This window comes from Onychomys torridus, chromosome 15 (assembly GCF_903995425.1).
Source record: "Onychomys torridus chromosome 15, mOncTor1.1, whole genome shotgun sequence".
In the NCBI taxonomy this organism is placed as follows: domain Eukaryota; kingdom Metazoa; phylum Chordata; class Mammalia; order Rodentia; family Cricetidae; genus Onychomys; species Onychomys torridus.
The window spans coordinates 51,349,958-51,368,150 of record NC_050457.1 but is presented as its reverse complement, the minus strand read 5'-3'; the positions used below and the strand labels follow the sequence as shown (position 1 = coordinate 51,368,150).

The 18,193-nt window shown below is 47.2% G+C and overlaps 1 protein-coding gene across 3 annotated transcripts in view; it reads right to left on the bottom strand.

Annotated features, from left to right (window-relative positions):
* Positions 1 to 18,193, bottom strand: part of Mtmr12 (myotubularin related protein 12) — a 75,055-nt gene that overhangs the window by 45,397 nt on the left and 11,465 nt on the right. For all 3 annotated transcript variants that reach the window (XM_036207077.1, XM_036207075.1, XM_036207076.1), the window contains exon 2: positions 587 to 647. Coding sequence is in view for 1 of the 3 variants with exons in the window: in XM_036207075.1 (XP_036062968.1) it covers positions 587 to 647 (61 nt within the window). In the remaining 2 variants the exon portion in view is untranslated. The remainder of the gene's footprint in view (positions 1 to 586; positions 648 to 18,193) is intronic.

Here is an 18,193-nt window from a genome sequence, read left to right as displayed (position 1 = left end):
AAACCTAGTTTCAAAATAAACAAAACACTTAGAAAAGAAAGGATTTTTATACAGTTGGCAACATTTTCCACATAAGAGGGAGAGATGCCGCCATGAGGTCTCTGTTCCTGAACTCAGAAGCAACACACCAGCAGACAGGTGGGTGAGGCGCCCACCACCAGTCCGGGCCAGGCAGCTGTGAGATCTGAGAGACTACCGACTACCAACAGAAGCAGCGGAAGGACATGCAGACAGTGGGAATGTCCCAGGGACTAGGGTTTTCCTGCCTGGAGACCAGAAATACTGGACAAAGCCAGTAGGACACCTCAGGAAGGCTCACCGACTTGAGAAAGAAGTGAGAATTTCCCATTTATTCCCATCAGGCTGGAGGAAAGGGAAACCAGGAAAATTCCTTCCAAATGTTGTAACACCCCAAGCCAGGTGTGTAGCTACTGAAGACCTTGACATCTTTATTATGATACATCATCACTGTTATGTGCCAGAGGATGAGAACAAAAGAGTTTATAATAGCAACACTAGGGATGACATAATCTGTCTTTGGCCTTGAGCTGAGTGTGAGATATGATGATGCTAACATGACCGTTACCTGGCAACAAGTGAAGAGTGACTTCCTTCTGCGTTAATTCCTTTTCACTTGTGTGAATTTCCTAAAAGTAAATAAATAAACAAATAAATACAAAAGCAAAAGGTCACGATTTTCTTTTATTAAGGGCTAAAAATAACAATAAAGATATGCTTTTAGAATACATATTAAACTACCACCTATGCTCAGGACGTTTATGTTGATTTAATAAGCTATTGTTATTACATTTATTTACTGTGTATGTATAGACAAGCAAGCACAGGCACATGTTACTGTGTGTATGTGCGTGTGTATGTGTGTGCGTGTGCGTGTGGGTCAGAGAACAAGTGGAAGGAGCTGGATTTCTCCTTCTACCATGTAAAGGATCAAACTCAGATCTTTAGGCTTGGTAGCAAGTACATTATCACTAAACTACCTCACCAGCCTTTAACAGTTTTCTCTTAAATGCACCTTTAGGGAGCTGGAGCTGTTGCCTAACACACATAAATAAATCCCCAGCATGAAAAACAAAAGCAAGTAAACAAATGAAAAGCAGGATGTAGAGAGAGGACTCCTTCAGTAAAGTACTTGCTGCATGAGCATTCGGGGACCTAAACTCGGTGGCCAACACTTGTGTAAAAGCTGGACACAGCAGCATGCACCTGCAATCCCAACACTGGGAAAGCAGAGACAGGGGGATCCTTGGGGCTCATTGGCTAGCTAGTCAAGCCAAACAGGCTCAGTGAGAGACTGTCACAAAAATAACATGGAGGGCAACTAAAGAAGACACCCAATATCAACTTGTGGCCTCCATAAGCACACACATGCACATGTAACCCTCATGTATGTATACATATGCCAACAGGATATGGCAGAACATGCCTGTAAAAACAGCACTCAGGAGGTGGAGGCAGGAGGATCAAGAAGTTCAAGGTCATTCTTGGCTGGATAGCAAATCTGAGGCCAGATTGGGCTAAATGAGCCTCTGTCTTAAAACATTAAAAATAGAGTTGGGTGGTAGTGGCACATCGTAACCCCAGCACTTGGGAGGCAGAGGCAGGCCGATCCCCAAGCCCAGCCTGGCCTAGAGAGCTAGCTCCATAGAGAAACCCTGTCTGGAAAAACAATAGAATATTGTTCAGTGGAAAAGCACTTGCTACCAATCCTGATGACCTATGTAGTAAGAGAACTAACCCCACCAAGCTGTCTTGACTTTCTTATTAGTGCTATCACACAAAAAACGAATACACACACACACACACACACACACACACACACACACACACACACACACACACAGAGATAGATAAGATAGATAGATAGATAGATAGATAGATAGATGTAATTTTTAAATGTCAGGGTGTGGTGGCCCTAACTGTAAGCCCAGAATTTGGAAGGCTGAGGCAGGGAGCAGGAGTTCAAGGTCATCGCTGGCTACTGAGTGAGTTCCAGGCCAACCTGGGCTACAAAAAAACCCTGTCTCAAAAAATAACAAAAAAAGCCTAGCGGTGGTGGCACATGTCTTTAGTCCCAGCACTCGGGACAGACAAAATATCTGTAACAGACAGAGGACACAGGACAGTATGCAGTCAGTACAGACAAAATATCTGTAACAGACAAACAGAAGACACAGCACAGTATGCAGTCAGTACAGACAAAATATCTATAAAAGACAGAGGAACACAGCACAGTATGTAGTCAGTACAGACAAAATATCTGTAACAGACAGAGGACACAGGACAGTATGCAGTCAGTACAGAGAAAATATCTATAACAGACAGAGGACACAGGACAGTATGCAGTCAGTACAGAGAAAATATCTATAACAGACAGAGGACACAGGACAGTATGCAGTCAGTACAGAGAAAATATCTATAACAGACAGAGGACACAGGACAGTATGTAGTCAGTACAGATCCAACTACTCTATGTAGCACACTAGGTTAGGACTCAGTGAAGACACCTGCAATATCCACTGTCCACTCCAAATGACTTAAAACTACAAGATGTTGCCCAGAGTTGCAATCACTTCTACTGGAGAATCAAGGCCTGGCTCAATGTCGGTTTCTTAATATCTATCCTCATTTCCCTCTATTTTGTGTTCAGCATTTACTGGATATTCAAGGATAATTTGTAAAATTGAATGAGTGATGCTTGCTCCTTTGCTGAGTAGTGACTTAGTATAAACACTTGTTAACATGACAGAAGACTAGGCTTCCTGGTGAAGTCTGCCAAGCCATCTAAGAAGTATTCCGACCAAAACACCTAACCTCAAACACACCTGGAATCCAAGGCTCGAGAGGCAGAGAGACTGTATGTTCACACAGCATGAGCTACACAAGGAAGTCTAGGTCAGCCTGGGATACAGAGTGAGACCCAGCCAAGGGCAGATGGGTAGAAGGAAGCAGGGAAGGAAAAGGGCAGGCTGGTGGTGCAAGCCTGTGACCCCAGTCACTCATTAGACCCCAGCACACCTAAACAGTGAAAGGAGGCTGGGCTTCCAGTATAGTTCGGTGGTAGAGCACTTCCCTAGCATATGAGGTCCCGGGTTCAATTCCTAATACAACAAAAAACAGGACAGAGAAATGCAGTAAATGACACTATGGGGATGATGTGGTGAGTCAATCCCTGACTGGAAAATACCAAAAGACACAACAGTTTGGTCAGCAAATGAACTGAGTTCGATCCTCAGCTCCAAAACAAAAAGGCTATGGTAGAGTAAGGGTCGACTGTGTTCATTCAGATTAAACCGTGGCATCAGAATAAACGTGGGTGTGGCCGAGGCAGTTGGAGGGCAGCCAGCTGCCGCAAAGATGAGACCGAGTGGCTTTGATCCCTAGAGAACCCTTTCAAGACAGCCTATTTTGGAGGTGAATAGGACTTCCATCCAGGAGATGCCACAAATCTGGGGACAGGCTTCTCAAACTTGGGGTGCACTCGGGAGTCCGGGGAGACTGTCAGGGGAGCTGAGTCTGATGCAATCTTCTGGAGGTTGAGTGAGCTACATGTACAGGTGAGTGTTTGGTAATTTAGGAATCCTCGCTCAGAGTCTTCATTCTCCATCACAGGCGAATAAATACAAGAAAGCACGGTCATTTCTGTCAGGTTCTATTATCCTCTCAAGAGAAAGCAAAGGGGAGCACTAAATTCTATCAGCTGATAAAAACTGTGGTATTTGTCAACTCTGCTTAGAGTGCACTCCAAACACCTCGGCCGGCTGGGGCGAGGACTATGCTGTTCTTCCACCGGAAGAAGTAGCCTTTTTCCAAATACACTGTGCAGCCCAGGTTGGCCTTGAACTCAGGATTCTCTTGCCTCAGCCTCCTGAGTGCAGAGATGACTGGTGTACACCACTATTCGAGGTGTGAAATTCTGTCTCTGAATTCCAGAGACAAAGTAACTGAGAGAAGCCTGTAGTATACTGTCCAATCCCAAACTCCCTTTCCCAGACCACTGTTCCCAGTCCCCAGCCTCTTGGAAGGGCCCACTTCTTCCCCGTTCACTGCACTGGCAACAAACACGAAGAAGGGGTTTACAAACACAGGCTAATCACTAATCTCTCCTATTAACTTCTCTGACAGGCTCAAAGACACTAATCAAGCTGGCTGCTTCAGCTGCAGACCTGAAAACCAGGCCACAAGCATGGCGAAGCAGAGGGAGCCGCTCTGCAGGTAGTGAAACGCACGACAAGGTGGCTACGGGCAGACAGGGGAGACACAAATATGGCTCTCAGAAGCTGACGGCTCCTGAGTCATACCTGCATCACTCTGACCAACTCCCTTGTTGGCATACATTGGTCCCAGTGGAGTTGTTTATTGTCAAAGATGCTGACTGGTGAGTTTCCCAACAATGGAAATCAGAGATGACTAGAGTCACATCACCCAGCACGTCATGTCACACTACTCCTTAGAGCCACAGGATAAGGATCTAATGTCACAGCCACCACCTCATGAGATTGGCAGAGAAGAGTCACAAGCAGCTCTTTAGCCTCAAATACATGAGGTTCAGGAGGGGTGAGGATAAGTGGGCCTCTAGCCAGGAAGCCCTCACAGGACTTGACGTTATTCTACTGGTATTGATGCTGCTTGAACGGCTTTCCTCGGGGCCACCACACTCCCATCCCGACCGAATGTAGACAGGTACATCCACTCTCCTACCCCAACACACGCCAGGCAGAAAATGACTTAAAAAACGTAAAACTCCATAGATGTGGTGGTGCTCTATGTGTAATCCCAGCATTCGGAGGCTGAGGCAGGAGGATCATCAGTTTGATGCCAGCCTGGACAAACAAAAACAAGATAATAAAAATCTTAAAACTTAAGAAAGACTGCTTGTAAGCATAAAACCTGGGCTCAATTCCTAGGAAACATTAAAGGTCAGGTGTGGTAGTACATGCTTGCAATCCCAATGGTGGGGAGGTTAAGCCAACAAGACCCTCATTAGTCAGCCAGGTTAGCCTCAGGCCAGTGAGAGAACTTGTCCCAAACACCAAGTGGATGGTGCCTAAGAGATGACACAGATTGCCTTACGGCGTCTACAGACAGAATACTTAACAAAAATTCCACAATGTCCTTAACCCTGTCTTTCTAAACTAAGTCCTATATGTACACATAGATACACAGACACATGCATATATTTTAATTTTTTCTTAAAGGAGAATATGCTACACTTCCTAAGGTAGATGAAATGTGGAAGTACACAGGAAGGTCATTTATGGAAGACGGGTCATTTAAAAGAATCCTTGACAGTGCTGGAACCAGGCAGCAAAGGAAAAACGGGCGCATGCAGTCCAGCATGGAAAACAGTACCAAACCCCTTTACAGTACACTGTGAAGGATGCTCACGTGAGGCCCTGCTACAGAGCTATGGGAGCACGAGAGGCACCGAACGGCAGGGAGACCAACAGAGAAGGAGGTAGAAAAGACACTGTCCTCCTAAGAAATGACAAATGAGGTGCACACGCAGATGGACAACGCAGAGGAGGTACAAACGGCGGCAGCTGACACCCGAGAGGTGAGAAACAGGCTGCGGCTCGGCGGCTGAAGGGGATTTGGGTACCACCCTAAGGGATTTGGGCCTTATCCCATGGACAACAAGAGACAGGGGAAGTAGAGGAGAAAACTGAGCACCAGGATTTACTCTCTCCAATAAGTGTCATTCAAGAAAAAGCACAGGTCGAGGCAGGGGGAGGGACGTGGACTTGCCTCCACTGGATGTGCCTCCTCATGGGAGGCCTTGCCTTCTTGTGGGAAGGAGTGGGGGGTGAGTTGGGAAGGGGAGACTGAGGGGGCGGGAGGGAAGAGGGGGATCTTTGATTGGTGTGTAAAATGAATGGAAACATTTCTCTTAATGATAAAAGACAAGAGAAAGCGCAAGGCCGAATCAGGAGCATGGATGCACTGCAGCTGATAAGGACAAGTGCTCCACTCTCAGCAAAGGGTCCAAAGGGATGGGATGAAGAGCTGTACTTCTGCCTTGTGACATCAGTATCAAGAGAGCCTGTTCAAGGGTCAAGTCATGCCACGGAGGTCAGCCTGAGTATCTATATCCAGAAAGGGGGTGGGGTGCTTTGGCTGAAAAGGAAAGGCTGGGTATAGCTCAGTGATAAGCCTCACTAACATGAGACCCTGAGTTCAAGCCCCAGCAATTAAAACACAGAAACAAAGGAGGGAAGAGGAGGAAAAGGGGAACTGAACAGAAAGACCCCAGAGGAAGACCCTCTGGCTCCTCCATTCAGAGACACAGGTCACAGCTAAGATGGTGTTCAGAGAATGCTATCAACCATGCACAATATTTCCTGGGGTGAAAGGAAGAGGCTGTGTTTAGTACAACCTTTAGATTTAAAAGCACTGACTTCTTCCCTGGAATAATTTTAAATACATTTTAATATCGGTACCAAGCGGCTAACTGGTTGGGGATTTAGCTCAGCGGTAGAGCGCTTGCCAGCGCAAGGCCCTGGGTTCGGTCCTCAAAAAAAAAAAAAAAAGCGAGTCTCCAAGCGGCTATCTGAAAATCAATCTTGTTTCAATCTTGGGAAAACCCAAAAAGCAACAAAGTCACCTAGGAGCCACAGACTTTAGGATTTCAGCCGTTGGTGATTTCAACATCAGAAGAGCACCAGCTGAAAAGCCAACAGATTCCTAACCTGCTCAGCTTCCTACCGAAACAGCCATGACTCATCACACTTCCTCAGCCGGAGCCAGGAAAGGAAAGAACACAGTTTGCCACCGCTGCTGCTGCAAACAATCTTATCACCAACTCTATGCAAGTCCTTGTCTCAAATGACACTAAATCAGCTACACCAACACCCTGTCCGGCCCACATCTAGATCCCTCGGCCACCTCACCTATTTGGAATGTTGCCGAAAGTCCTAAGCGCTGCGCAGCAATAATGAATGAGTAGAACTCTGCACTTAGTGATCAAAGTCCTCCTTAGCCAGGCTGACAGACTCGCCGGCAGGCTTTAACTAACTGTAGCCAACACCTAATAAGCTTTTCTTCCTACCACATTCACACTCTCCATCACCTCACAGCCCCATACTGCCTCCACTTCACAGACAGTCTGAGGCCTCAAGAGGATCAGCAACTAAGTTTAGAGGAAAATGGGGCATCCACCTGGGCTAAATGAAGTCCTACCTCAAAGAAAATCCTCACATGTGCATCTTCCTCCCAGTCATGGCGTGTTTTGCCGAGGCATAAGCTTTGCCCCCATAAGTGAACGGCTTGGACAAACGACCACAGGCCATGCAACGTGACCTTTACCAATGCATGAATAAATACAGTCTCTTCCTTAGAGCAGTATGAGCTACTGCGTCCCAACCCAGTAGACACTGTGGACTCAGTTAGTCATTCCATATTTGAACGCCAAAGTCTCCAGTCCTCTTTCAAAGTGAGCACAGGGCCGGCCTCACTGAGAAAGGTGAATGATAACAAGCCTTTCTTGAGCCCCACGCACCTGGCTTTGTATTTACTAGCTCATTTAATCCTCACAGCAAGACTTTGAAATCATCATCGTACCCTAGAATACATATCTCCTTTAAGATGACGGCGCCAACTGGTATATGGAGCAGTAGAATTCATGCCCAGGTACCTGTTCTCACCTAGTTCTGTGCTCTTGCAAAAGGCCCCAATGTCTCTTGTAGCAACAGGAGAAGCGGGAGGAAAAGAAAACAGGATGATCAGTCAAGTGGCTCTTAGTTCCACCTGAAGTCTGGTCAGAGCAGGTACCAAAGAGAGTGCCCACGGGGGAGCTGCATGTTCAGGAGTTCAAGGCCAGCTAAGGCTACATGGGACCCTGTCTCCAAAAAAGGGAGTGGGGGGGGGGGGACGAGAAAGCCTCAAAGAGTACTGATGGGAAAACAGAAGACCTGTATTAGTCAAATATTTGAGAAATTCAAGGGAGGACTTACTTACATTACCCACAGTTTAGTGTCTGTCAATCCATCATGGTGGGAGACCGGCACAGCAGAGGACTTCACACCATGATAACCAAGAAGCAAATAGAACAGTATACTCCACGGAACCAAAGCAAGATTGCACACCTCAAGGACACACCCCCAGCTACCAACCTCCTCCAACTAGTCAGTCTCAAGTTCCTGTCTTCCACCACCTCCCAGAATGCCATCATATAATCAGTCTATCTAGGGGCGAATCCATTCACTGGGTCAGAGCCCCCATGATTAACTGACTCCAGAAATTTTTCACTAACTCACCCAAAGTGTGCATTACTAATCTCCTAGGCATTTCTTAATCCACTTAAATGGAACCAGAATTGACCATCCCACCTACTCTACACAAGTAATGGACCTAAGTGACACCGGCCAGCTATAGAGAAGAAATCCTGGGCTTTATCCACACCAGCTGATGCAGTTACTCCTTAGGACTCACTCACTGTGTAAAGCATCAATCTCTCGGTTGCCATCCCAGTCTGGAGAGTTCATGAATATCATGGTTCACTGTGCTCCAACCCTAACTAACACTGCTGTGCACTGTCTGGACAAGATGATGCATCCCCTCAAGAGCACACAGCCTAAAGGCCACCCTAAGAGTGTCCTTTTACTCCTCTTCCAAACACCCTCAACATCCAATCTAACACCAATTATATCAATAGCACCTCCTGAGGACACCCACAACCCATGCTTCTCTTTTCTGCCCACCAGCTCCATCCTATCGAAGGTAACCTCATCTTGCCCACACCACTGCAATAGTTTCAACTAGGCCCCTTGCCTCTGCTTTCTTTCTAACCCATTCTCCACCCTCAAGTAGGAATGATCTTTTCGGAACACAGCCTGCTCTGGCTTAGGTATGGGATAAAGACGTATCATCTCAAGACTATGAAGCCCTGCTTAACTTGGCCCAGCTACTTGACCAGTCTGGCCTCCTACCACGTCCTCATCACTATATTAGGCATTCAGTCTTCTCTCAGCCCCCTGTATCTCCCTCATACCCTCTCGTCCGGAGTTGTCTCCACAGGCATTTCCTCTTGCCTTGAATGTTTCCTATCCCTCTTTGGCACTGAAAACTTTTTTGTGTAGCTCAGTACAAGAGCATTTCCTCAGGGAAACCTTCTCTGTTGCCAGGTCCTTCCAGGCCCTGTGTCTCCTCCTCTCCTATAATTATCTATCTCCATGAAGTCAATAAACCCTTTGGGGCAAGTCTTTGTCCCAGAATCTAATACAGTTCTGATACACACACAGTAAATACTCAAAGATTTAGTTGAATTATTAATGATTAAAAGTAGACTTCATACTTCTTACTTATATTTTATTTGTAATTTTAGTCACAGTGGAACTAATTCCACCACTTAGGAGGGAGAGGCAAGAGGATTACATGTTCAAGGGCAGCCTTGACTATTGAGTGAGACTGTCTCAAAAATTTGAAATAAAGCTGGAGATATGGCTCTCTGGTTAGGAGTACTTGCTGTTTTCTTGCAGAGGACCTGGGTTCAGTTCCCAGCATGGCAGCTCACAATTGTCTGTACCTCCAGTTCCAAGGGATCTAACATCTTTATTCAGACTCTATGGGCACTGCCATGTACACAGTACACATACAGGCAACCAAAACACTCATGCACATAAAATAAAAATAAATTTAACATACACGCATATTTTTTTTTAAATAAAAAGTCAAGCATGGTAGCTCATACCAGAAATCCCAGCCTTTAGTAGCCTTAGGCAGAAAGCACAATGTGAGTTTGAAGCTAGTATGGACAAGGCAGTGAGCTTTAGGCCAGCCCAGGTTACAAGTGAGATTCTGTCTCAAATAAAGTCTAAAAATTGAAAAATAACTTTACAAGTTTCTTACTAGGCAGATCCTGAGATCACCAAGAGACAAAGAAGCACATGGGAGATAAAGAAACAACAGACAGCTGGGCGGTGGTGGTGCATACGCCTTTATTCCCAGCATTTGGGAGGCAGAGGCAGGCGGATCTCTGTAAATTCGAGGCCAGCCTGGTCTACAGAGTAAGTTCCAGGACAGCCAGGGCTGTTACACAGAGAAACCATTTCTCTGGGGTGGTGGAGCGGGTGGGCAGGGGGAGTTGTTTAAAAAAAGAAACAACAGCTAGATGTGACCATTAGTATGGCTGGTATCGCCAAATGCTCTAACCATGGCATAGCATATCAAGGAAGGAATACTCCCTTAAATACTGCCATGCTGTGTGTGGCACTAATCCAGGCTGTCACTCATAAAGTCCATCCAGAAGAACTTTAGTAGGGCGGCCAGCCTTCATGGACAGACCTGGCATCATTTCAGGATCTCACAACCAGTTTATCCAGCAGCCAGTGAGCCAGCGCCTCTCTGGGAGCCTTGTTCTTCGGACGGTGGGAGCTTTTAACCCATCTTGGAATCTAAGACGGGCCCGGATTCTTCTTATGCCTCTGCACCCACCGCCTATCACTCTGGCAGTCACCGCCAGCTGTGTCGTCAGCAAAGGGCGACCTTCTTATCCATTCCTAAAGCTATGAACTGGGACATCAAATTCCTCACGGAGAAGAAGTAATTTCTCACTGACCTTGCTAATACGCTTGTTTAATAAGCAATCAGAAATGGCTCTACTGGTCACAATGAGACTTTCCGAAAGCTAACCCATTTCAAAGAAAGACAAACTGTCAGCATGTGTATGTTACAAATGGCCTACGTACCTGCACCTGTCACTGTCCCATTTGAACAGGGACAAAGTTCACTATTTTGGTATAGAAGAAAAGAAAAACACTTGTCACCGAGGTCACGGTGTGTCTTGGCTCTTAAAGCTAGGCGGTCTCGGCAGCACAGACTCCATTAGAACGGGGTAAGATACAAGTGAAGAGTACTTCTGCAGAAGTGCAGGATCAGAGTGGGCTTTCTTCATCTCCACTCTCAATGTTTATCTCAGTGCTGTGGGGCATTCTTTCTGTTTTAATCTAAAAACAGGATAAGGGCATGAAGAATAAGTCTGCTGATTTCCGAAGCTTTCCTTCCACAGATCAAAAGGAGTTAGCTGCATCTGTTCCGGGCCCACTGTGAGAATCAACTGTTCCTAGGGCCTGCAGCTGCCAGTACCCCATCATCCAAGATAAACCCATACTCAGCCAGAAGCACGCCCTTTCTAGAAATGTCTATGCCAGACAAGATGAGATCTTGAGAACTGTCACCCAAAGAAGACATACCCACAGAAACTCCCAGCACACAAAGGCTGTCTGTCGATCTGATCTCTCCTGAATCTGTTTCTGAGGAGTGGCCTCCAAATCACAGGGCTTCAGTATGGATGAGTCAGTACTTCATGCCATGTGTCTGATAACAGAGTTGCAAAATGACCATCTCTAATATGCAGCAACTCATTTCAACAAACACTGAGTGTCCTAAACTACCAAATGCTGGGGATAAAGATGAATAAACTAGAGCTGGGGAAATGGCTCGGTGATGAAAGCAGGGTCCACACAACTATGAGGATCAGAGTCTGGGTCCCCAGAACCCACTTAAAATAGCAGGTGGGTGTGGTAGCTTTGGAAGGTGGAAATGGGATCCCGTGGGCAAGCTGGCTAGCAAGACTGACTGAACCCTTCTGTCTTGAGGAGTAAGATGGAAGAGACGTGGAGATAATTCTCACTGACCTCAATCCTACACGCGTGCAAATTCTCACACATGTGCCTACTCACATGCAAACATGCATAAAATCATGTCCTACTCGGGGTTACTGTTGCTGTGATGAAACACAATGACCAATGGGGAGGAAGGGGATTGTTTGGCTTACACTTCCACATCACTGTTCATCGCTGAAGGAAGTCAGAACAGGAACTCAGACAGGGCAGGAACCTAATGCAGAGGCCATGCATGAGTGTTGCTTTACTGGCTGCTTCCACAGCTTGCTGCTGCTCAGCCTGCTTTCTTATTTCCCAGGACCTCCAGCCCAGGGCTGGCACCACTCACTCACAGTGGGCTGGGCTCTCCCACATCAATCACTATTTTAAATGCCCTACAGGCTTGTCTACAGCCAGGTCTACTGTCTCAATTGAGGTTCCCATCTCTCAGATGACTCCAGCCTGTGTGAAGCTGTCATAAAACTATCCATCACAGCATATTAAAGGGGGAAAAAAAGGAGAAAAAGATTAATTTACTTTTATTATGAAATTCAGACAAAAAACTCATTCGATTCTTAAGATAATTGAAGCAACAGTTACTAAAAGCCACACCCAAAAAAAAAAATCTATTGGCACACTTCATTTAATTTTCATGACGATTAATTAATTACCCTTACTGTTCTCATTATTCAGATTTTTTAAAAAAAGACTGAGCCAGGAAAAATACAGTAGGTCTTTAGCCTCAGGTAAACAGCTAAAGCTGCGCTCTTACCTTTAATCCAACCTGCCTCTGTCCTCGACCCTCCTCTCCTGGAGGCTGCCTTTGCCCCTCAACACGCATACTCTTTCAGTTAGTGAGCAGCAGTCCCTCGGGATCTACTCTAGCCCAGGCACAGCAAACACAGGGACGAGACAGCACACCATCTCTACCTCTTTAGAGTACACCACGTCCAACACCGCAGCAACATAGCATGGGTGTTGGAGCAGAGCAGGTAAAAGGGAGCCCAGCAAAAACACCTAACCAGAATCTCAGAGTCCAGACTGGCCTCCATCAGACAGTGGAGCTGATGACCTTGAACTGTGATTCTCCTGCCTCAGCCTCCAGAGATCACAGGTGTGTACCCTGCCTCATCTGGCTTCAGAAAGGGATTAAAGAAGACAGTCACCCTCAGAAAGTGTCATTATCCTGAGACCCGAGCAATGAGCAGAGGCTAGTTGTACGTAGAATGCCAATACTCTTATTCAGTCTTTTTTATGAGAAGGCCTTAATGCCTCTCCACAGGCCTTGTAGACAAGCACTCCCACTAAGTGGTCTTCCGGATGACTGTCTGCAAACATTTCTTCATACAGGATGTGTTGTCAGAGCTCCAGATCCAGCCAGCCTAACAGCCCCATGGACACTCACACTGCAATGTCCCTCAGTCCTTCCAGCTCCTCGCCACACCCATCCCTGACTCTTAGGAAGCTGCCTCCATGATAGCTGGCTAAGTGGACAATCACTCCAGGAAGCAGGGGGGTCCATCTCTAACCGCTGCCTGCTCCTCGGAGCCACGCTCCGCTTTCACAGCACATGCAGATCAACCCTCCCTAGTGTTCCCTTACTCAGGCCATCATCCTCTGTCACCTGCCTGCTCCTACGACTAACAAGTATTATTGCCTCTGTGTGATCCCCTGCCCCTGGCATGTCCTGAGACCACCCCATGCATACAGGTCTCCAACCCTGTCCAATCCACTATCCACACAGTCCAGCTCCTTTGCCGAGCTTTTCCTGATCCAGCCTTCCTCACAGACTGACAAGGGGCCCCTTTCTGGATCCCTAAGACACTCTATATGCTTTTGTTACAGTACTTCCCCTACTTTACTCCAGTTACCTCTTACCCAGTCTGTCTCGCCAAGAAATGATGGCAACTCAGGGACTAGACTGTACCTTCAAGGGTTTTAGCTTCAGCTCCTACCCCTGACAGCTAGAAAATTGTCAGTTAAAGTCTACTAGAAGAGCATATAAATCAAAAAATACAAAAACAAGTAATTCCTTCTCTGGGTAATAAATAGTCTTCAGTGCCAGGCGGAGTTATTGAAAGAATGAAGCAACAGTGCTACTAGAAATTCCTAAGTGATATAGTTAGGCTCTAGACGATCCACCCAAGTCCCTATGTTAAAGGTGTGACTGCTGGTCTGGCACCTATGTTAAAGGTCTGACTGCTGGTCTGGTCCCTATGTTAAAGGTGTGACTGCTGGTCTGGTCCCTATGTTAAAGGTCTGACTGCTGGTCTGGTCCCTATGTTAAAGGTGTGACTGCTGGTCTGGTCCCTATGTTAAAGGTCTGACTGCTGGTCTGGTCCCTATGTTAAAGGTGTGACTGCTGGTCTGGCACCTATGTTAAAGGTGTGACTGCTGGTCTGGTCCCTATGTTAAAGGTGTGACTGCTGGTCTGGCACCTATGTTAAAGGTGTGACTGCTGGTCTGGTCCCTATGTTAAAGGTGTGACTGCTGGTCTGACACCTATGTTAAAGGTGTGACTGCTGGTCTGGTCCCTATGTTAAAGGTGTGACTGCTGGTCTGGCACCTATGTTAAAGGTGTGACTGCTGGTCTGGTCCCTATGTTAAAGGTCTGACTGCTGGTCTGGTCCCTATGTTAAAGGTCTGACTGCTGGTCTGGTCCCTATGTTAAAGGTCTGACTGCTGCTCTGGTCCCTATGTTAAAGGTGTGACTGCTGGTCTGGTCCCTATGTTAAAGGTCTGACTGCTGGTCTGGTCCCTATGTTAAAGGTCTGACTGCTGGTCCTAATGTTAAGGTGTGACTGCTGGTCTGGTCCCTATGTTAAAGGTCTGACTGCTGGTCTGGTCCCTATGTTAAAGGTCTGACTGCTGGTCTGGTCCCTGTGTTAAAGGTCTGACTGCTGGTCTGGCGCTAATGGAAACCTGAAGTGATGTGGCACAGTGGACGTCTTTAGGTCTTCCCTCAATGCAGATGATGGGACCCTGATCCCTTCATAGATGAGGTCAGCAGTTTTGCCCCACCACACACTCCTACCAGGATATGCTACCTCATCACAGGAAGAAACCAGGTCAACCAATCAGGGGCTAGCCCCTCCGAACACATGAGCCAAAATAAACCGGAGCTTTTTACTACTCAGATAATTACCTCAGGTATATTACAGTGACAGAAAGCTCTGTCAGTATAAAGTGACAGCTAGCAGAGCGGAGCTGTGGTCAGCAAAGCCATTGTCCTGTCTGCTTTTGAGTCAGAAGGCTCGCGGAATGGGCCTGCAGGAAGGCTGGCTCTGAGGGACCAGTCCTTCCATTAGCACCTCCAGGGAGAGCCTAGCTCCCTACAATTGTGCCAGACATTATCCAATTGCTCCCTGACCTGACTTCCTGAAACATTTTCTAGTTTCACTGAGAGAATAGGGGCACATTCAAGTCAGACTTTAAACACGAGTTTTCTCACTGATGATACAGACCAGAGCCTGGATGACTCCACACTTCATCAATTGTAGGGAGCTAGGCTCTCCCTGGAGGTGCTAATGGCAGGACTGGTCCCTCAGAGGCAGCCTTCCTGCAGGCCCATTCCGCGAGCCTTCTGACTCAAAAGCAGACAGGACAATGGCTTTGCTAACCACAGCTCCGCTCTGCTAGCTGTCTACACTGCTTTGGGCCACCGCAGGCACCAATTACCCTGATAAGAAACCAACAGAAGCGCATCAGAAGACAGACAGACAGACATGCAGTGAGAAACTGGCAATCTGCCTGGTTCAAGGTAACAATACCTCACAGATAACCACATGCCTGGTCTTTAAGAACTCTCCTGTTCACTCATTCCATGAAGCAGTTTCAGTCAGAAGATGTCTTCCTTTAAGAGGCTAGCTGGAGATTAGCATTTCCAGACTAAGCATCTGTTGTCTACAAACATCTGAATGGAATCTGTTGGTGTTTATAATGTCCATTCATAAATGTCTTTCCTGTGTCATTTATTTTCACATATGTGTCCAACCTTTGATCATTGATATTGTCATCTACAAATGTGTTGAACAGCATTTACAATTAACCTGGGCCACAGTCCCCTGTGCTCCAGGTTGGACACACCTGTGAGTGTAAGGAATTTTCATCCCCACTTTACAGATGAGGCCAATAAAACTTCAAAAGGTTAAGTAAGGCCCCAAGGTTCCCACAGCTAAAGAGATGAAGCTAGGGCACTCTCTCATGCTCTCTCTCTCTCTCTCTCTCTCTCTCTCTCTCTCTCTCACACACACACACACACACACACACACACACACACACACACACTCACAGAGGCTCCAGGCATCTAACAAGTCACTCGCTTAACAACTAACAAGCCCCTTTAAATAACGCTTCCCGGCAACTGCCTTGAGGTCCTATCCTAGGAGCAGCCTCATGCGCCATGCTCTTCCTGAAGCCACCAAAATTCAACAAGACCGGTGAGTGGGTGGCACAGAGCTCAACCTCAAGGGGCTTCTGGCTTTGCTGGGAAACTGACACACAGCAATGAATATGCAAGACAGGAGAGCAGCCAACTGCACCGGCGAGTACCAGAGCCTCCTGCACGCTACACTACAGGGGAAAAGAAAGGGAGATACCGCCAAGCAGAGGGAACACAGAGGGAAGGTGCTGAGCACCGCCCCCAGGAGCTTTACACACCGCATCTCACTGTCTCTCTTCAGAGTCCCCATCTAGTTGCATTTGAAACTGCAGTAAGAAAGTCCCTCAAATTTTGAAGTTAAAAAAGAAAGTCTCCCTTCCCAATCCATGACCTTCCCCATCCCTGGGGCACACGTGAATCTCTTGATTTTGTCTTGGTTCTTTTATTTTGCATATCTGAGATTCAGAAGGGTCCCTTGGTGGTGCATGTCTTTAATCCCCACACTCAGGAGGCAGAGGCAGGCAGATCTCTGAGTTCAATGCCAGCCTTGTCTACAGAGGAGTTCCAGGACAGACAGCCAGGGCTACAGAGAAGCCTGTCATAAAAACAAAACAAAACACCCTCTGAAATCAGGATTTTAATTCTCTAAATCCAGGAGTCGAGACCTCGGGTCACACAGAAAACAAACAGCCACAGACCAGGCCTACGAAGCCACGCTCAGGCTTCTTACCAAAAGCACGGCAAACAGGTTCTGAGAGAGCCCTCCCTTAGCCTGGTAGACGGAGCTGGCTGTAAAGGCTGGAGAGACAGAGCCGCTCCCGCTGGGTCGTGCAGAGATCACAAGGCAGTGTAGACAGGAAGCGGAAGATGCTCTAGACAGGGAGGTGGTAAGACAAATGAAGACAGTGTCGCCGAGCTCCCTCTGGGCTGTGACCAAGTTAGCTCTGGGATGATGAGGGAAGAGGGCTGCTGTGGCAGAAAGCCGAGAGGCTGCCTTCGAGAAGGACACCAAGCTGAACTGGATCAGTGCATGACTTCTCATGCTGTCCCAATCCCAGGCCTTCCCCAACGTCCTGCACATGGTACCGATAAAAGAGACAAAGACACGCTGAACTCCAGTGAGAAGGTAAAGGCGCAGGCAGGGAGGCCTGGGTGGACAGTAAGGGTGGCCACAAGGGGATGGCATACTCCTACTAGATCTGTCAGGTCCAGATCTCATCTTCAGAACAAGCCTTCAGGGAAGACAGCTGTACACATTTTACAGCGAGAAGTCTCAAAGAAGTGGCAGTCCCAGGTCTAAGGTCACCATCAAGTGGCTAAATCCAAACAGGAAACCTACAGTATCAGGGCATCTCCTTCCCATCCCACTTCCTGATGCTCAGCTCAGGAAAGGCAAATGCACAAACAGGTACACACACACACACACACACACACACACACACACACACACCCCTATCTGCAGTTTCTGAGGTAGAGAGGAATAACTACAATTAACAATATAAGCCTGGGGGTGTAGCTCAGTGGTAGCACACTTGCATACCATAAGTGAGGCCCAGGTTCAATACCAGCACCACAAACATAAAAATTAAACAAAATCAATAGCAGTACCTACCAGGTACTGTTAAGAGCTTTCTATGACTCACTTCATGCAAGACTAACAGCATCCTTTTGCATTACACAGCATTAGCATTATTCCCACTCATAGGTCAGAAAACTGAGGCTCTCGATGTTCATGTGTTCACAGTAGGGATGGTCCTGCTTGGATGTGCACACGTGCTGGCAGGAAGGTGACGGTGGCAGTACTGGGCTGGCGCTGCTTCATAACCTTGGCTAGGGGATGTGACTAACAGCAGCTGCAGGGACATATGGTCTGCCTTCTGTGACTCGCTCTCCATCACCTTCCCAGAGCTGCTCTTTGATGCTTCAATAACTGGAAGGAGTTAAAAGCCTTGGAGCAAGGGGCAAATGGAGTTTGCCTGTTGGCTTTCTAAGAGCCAGACTGACCTGGTGGTAATGAGTCCTTCCAGAACTGGAGATGTTCCTGCAGACTTAGTCCTTTTTCACTGTCATGTGGAGACGCACATGCTGGCGTAGGATGGGGACAGATGCCCTAAGCACACATTCCCAGCACACCTGTAAGCTGTCAAGCTGTCCCTCTTGTCTGCCTGTCTTACCAGCCCCTCCTTCCCACACC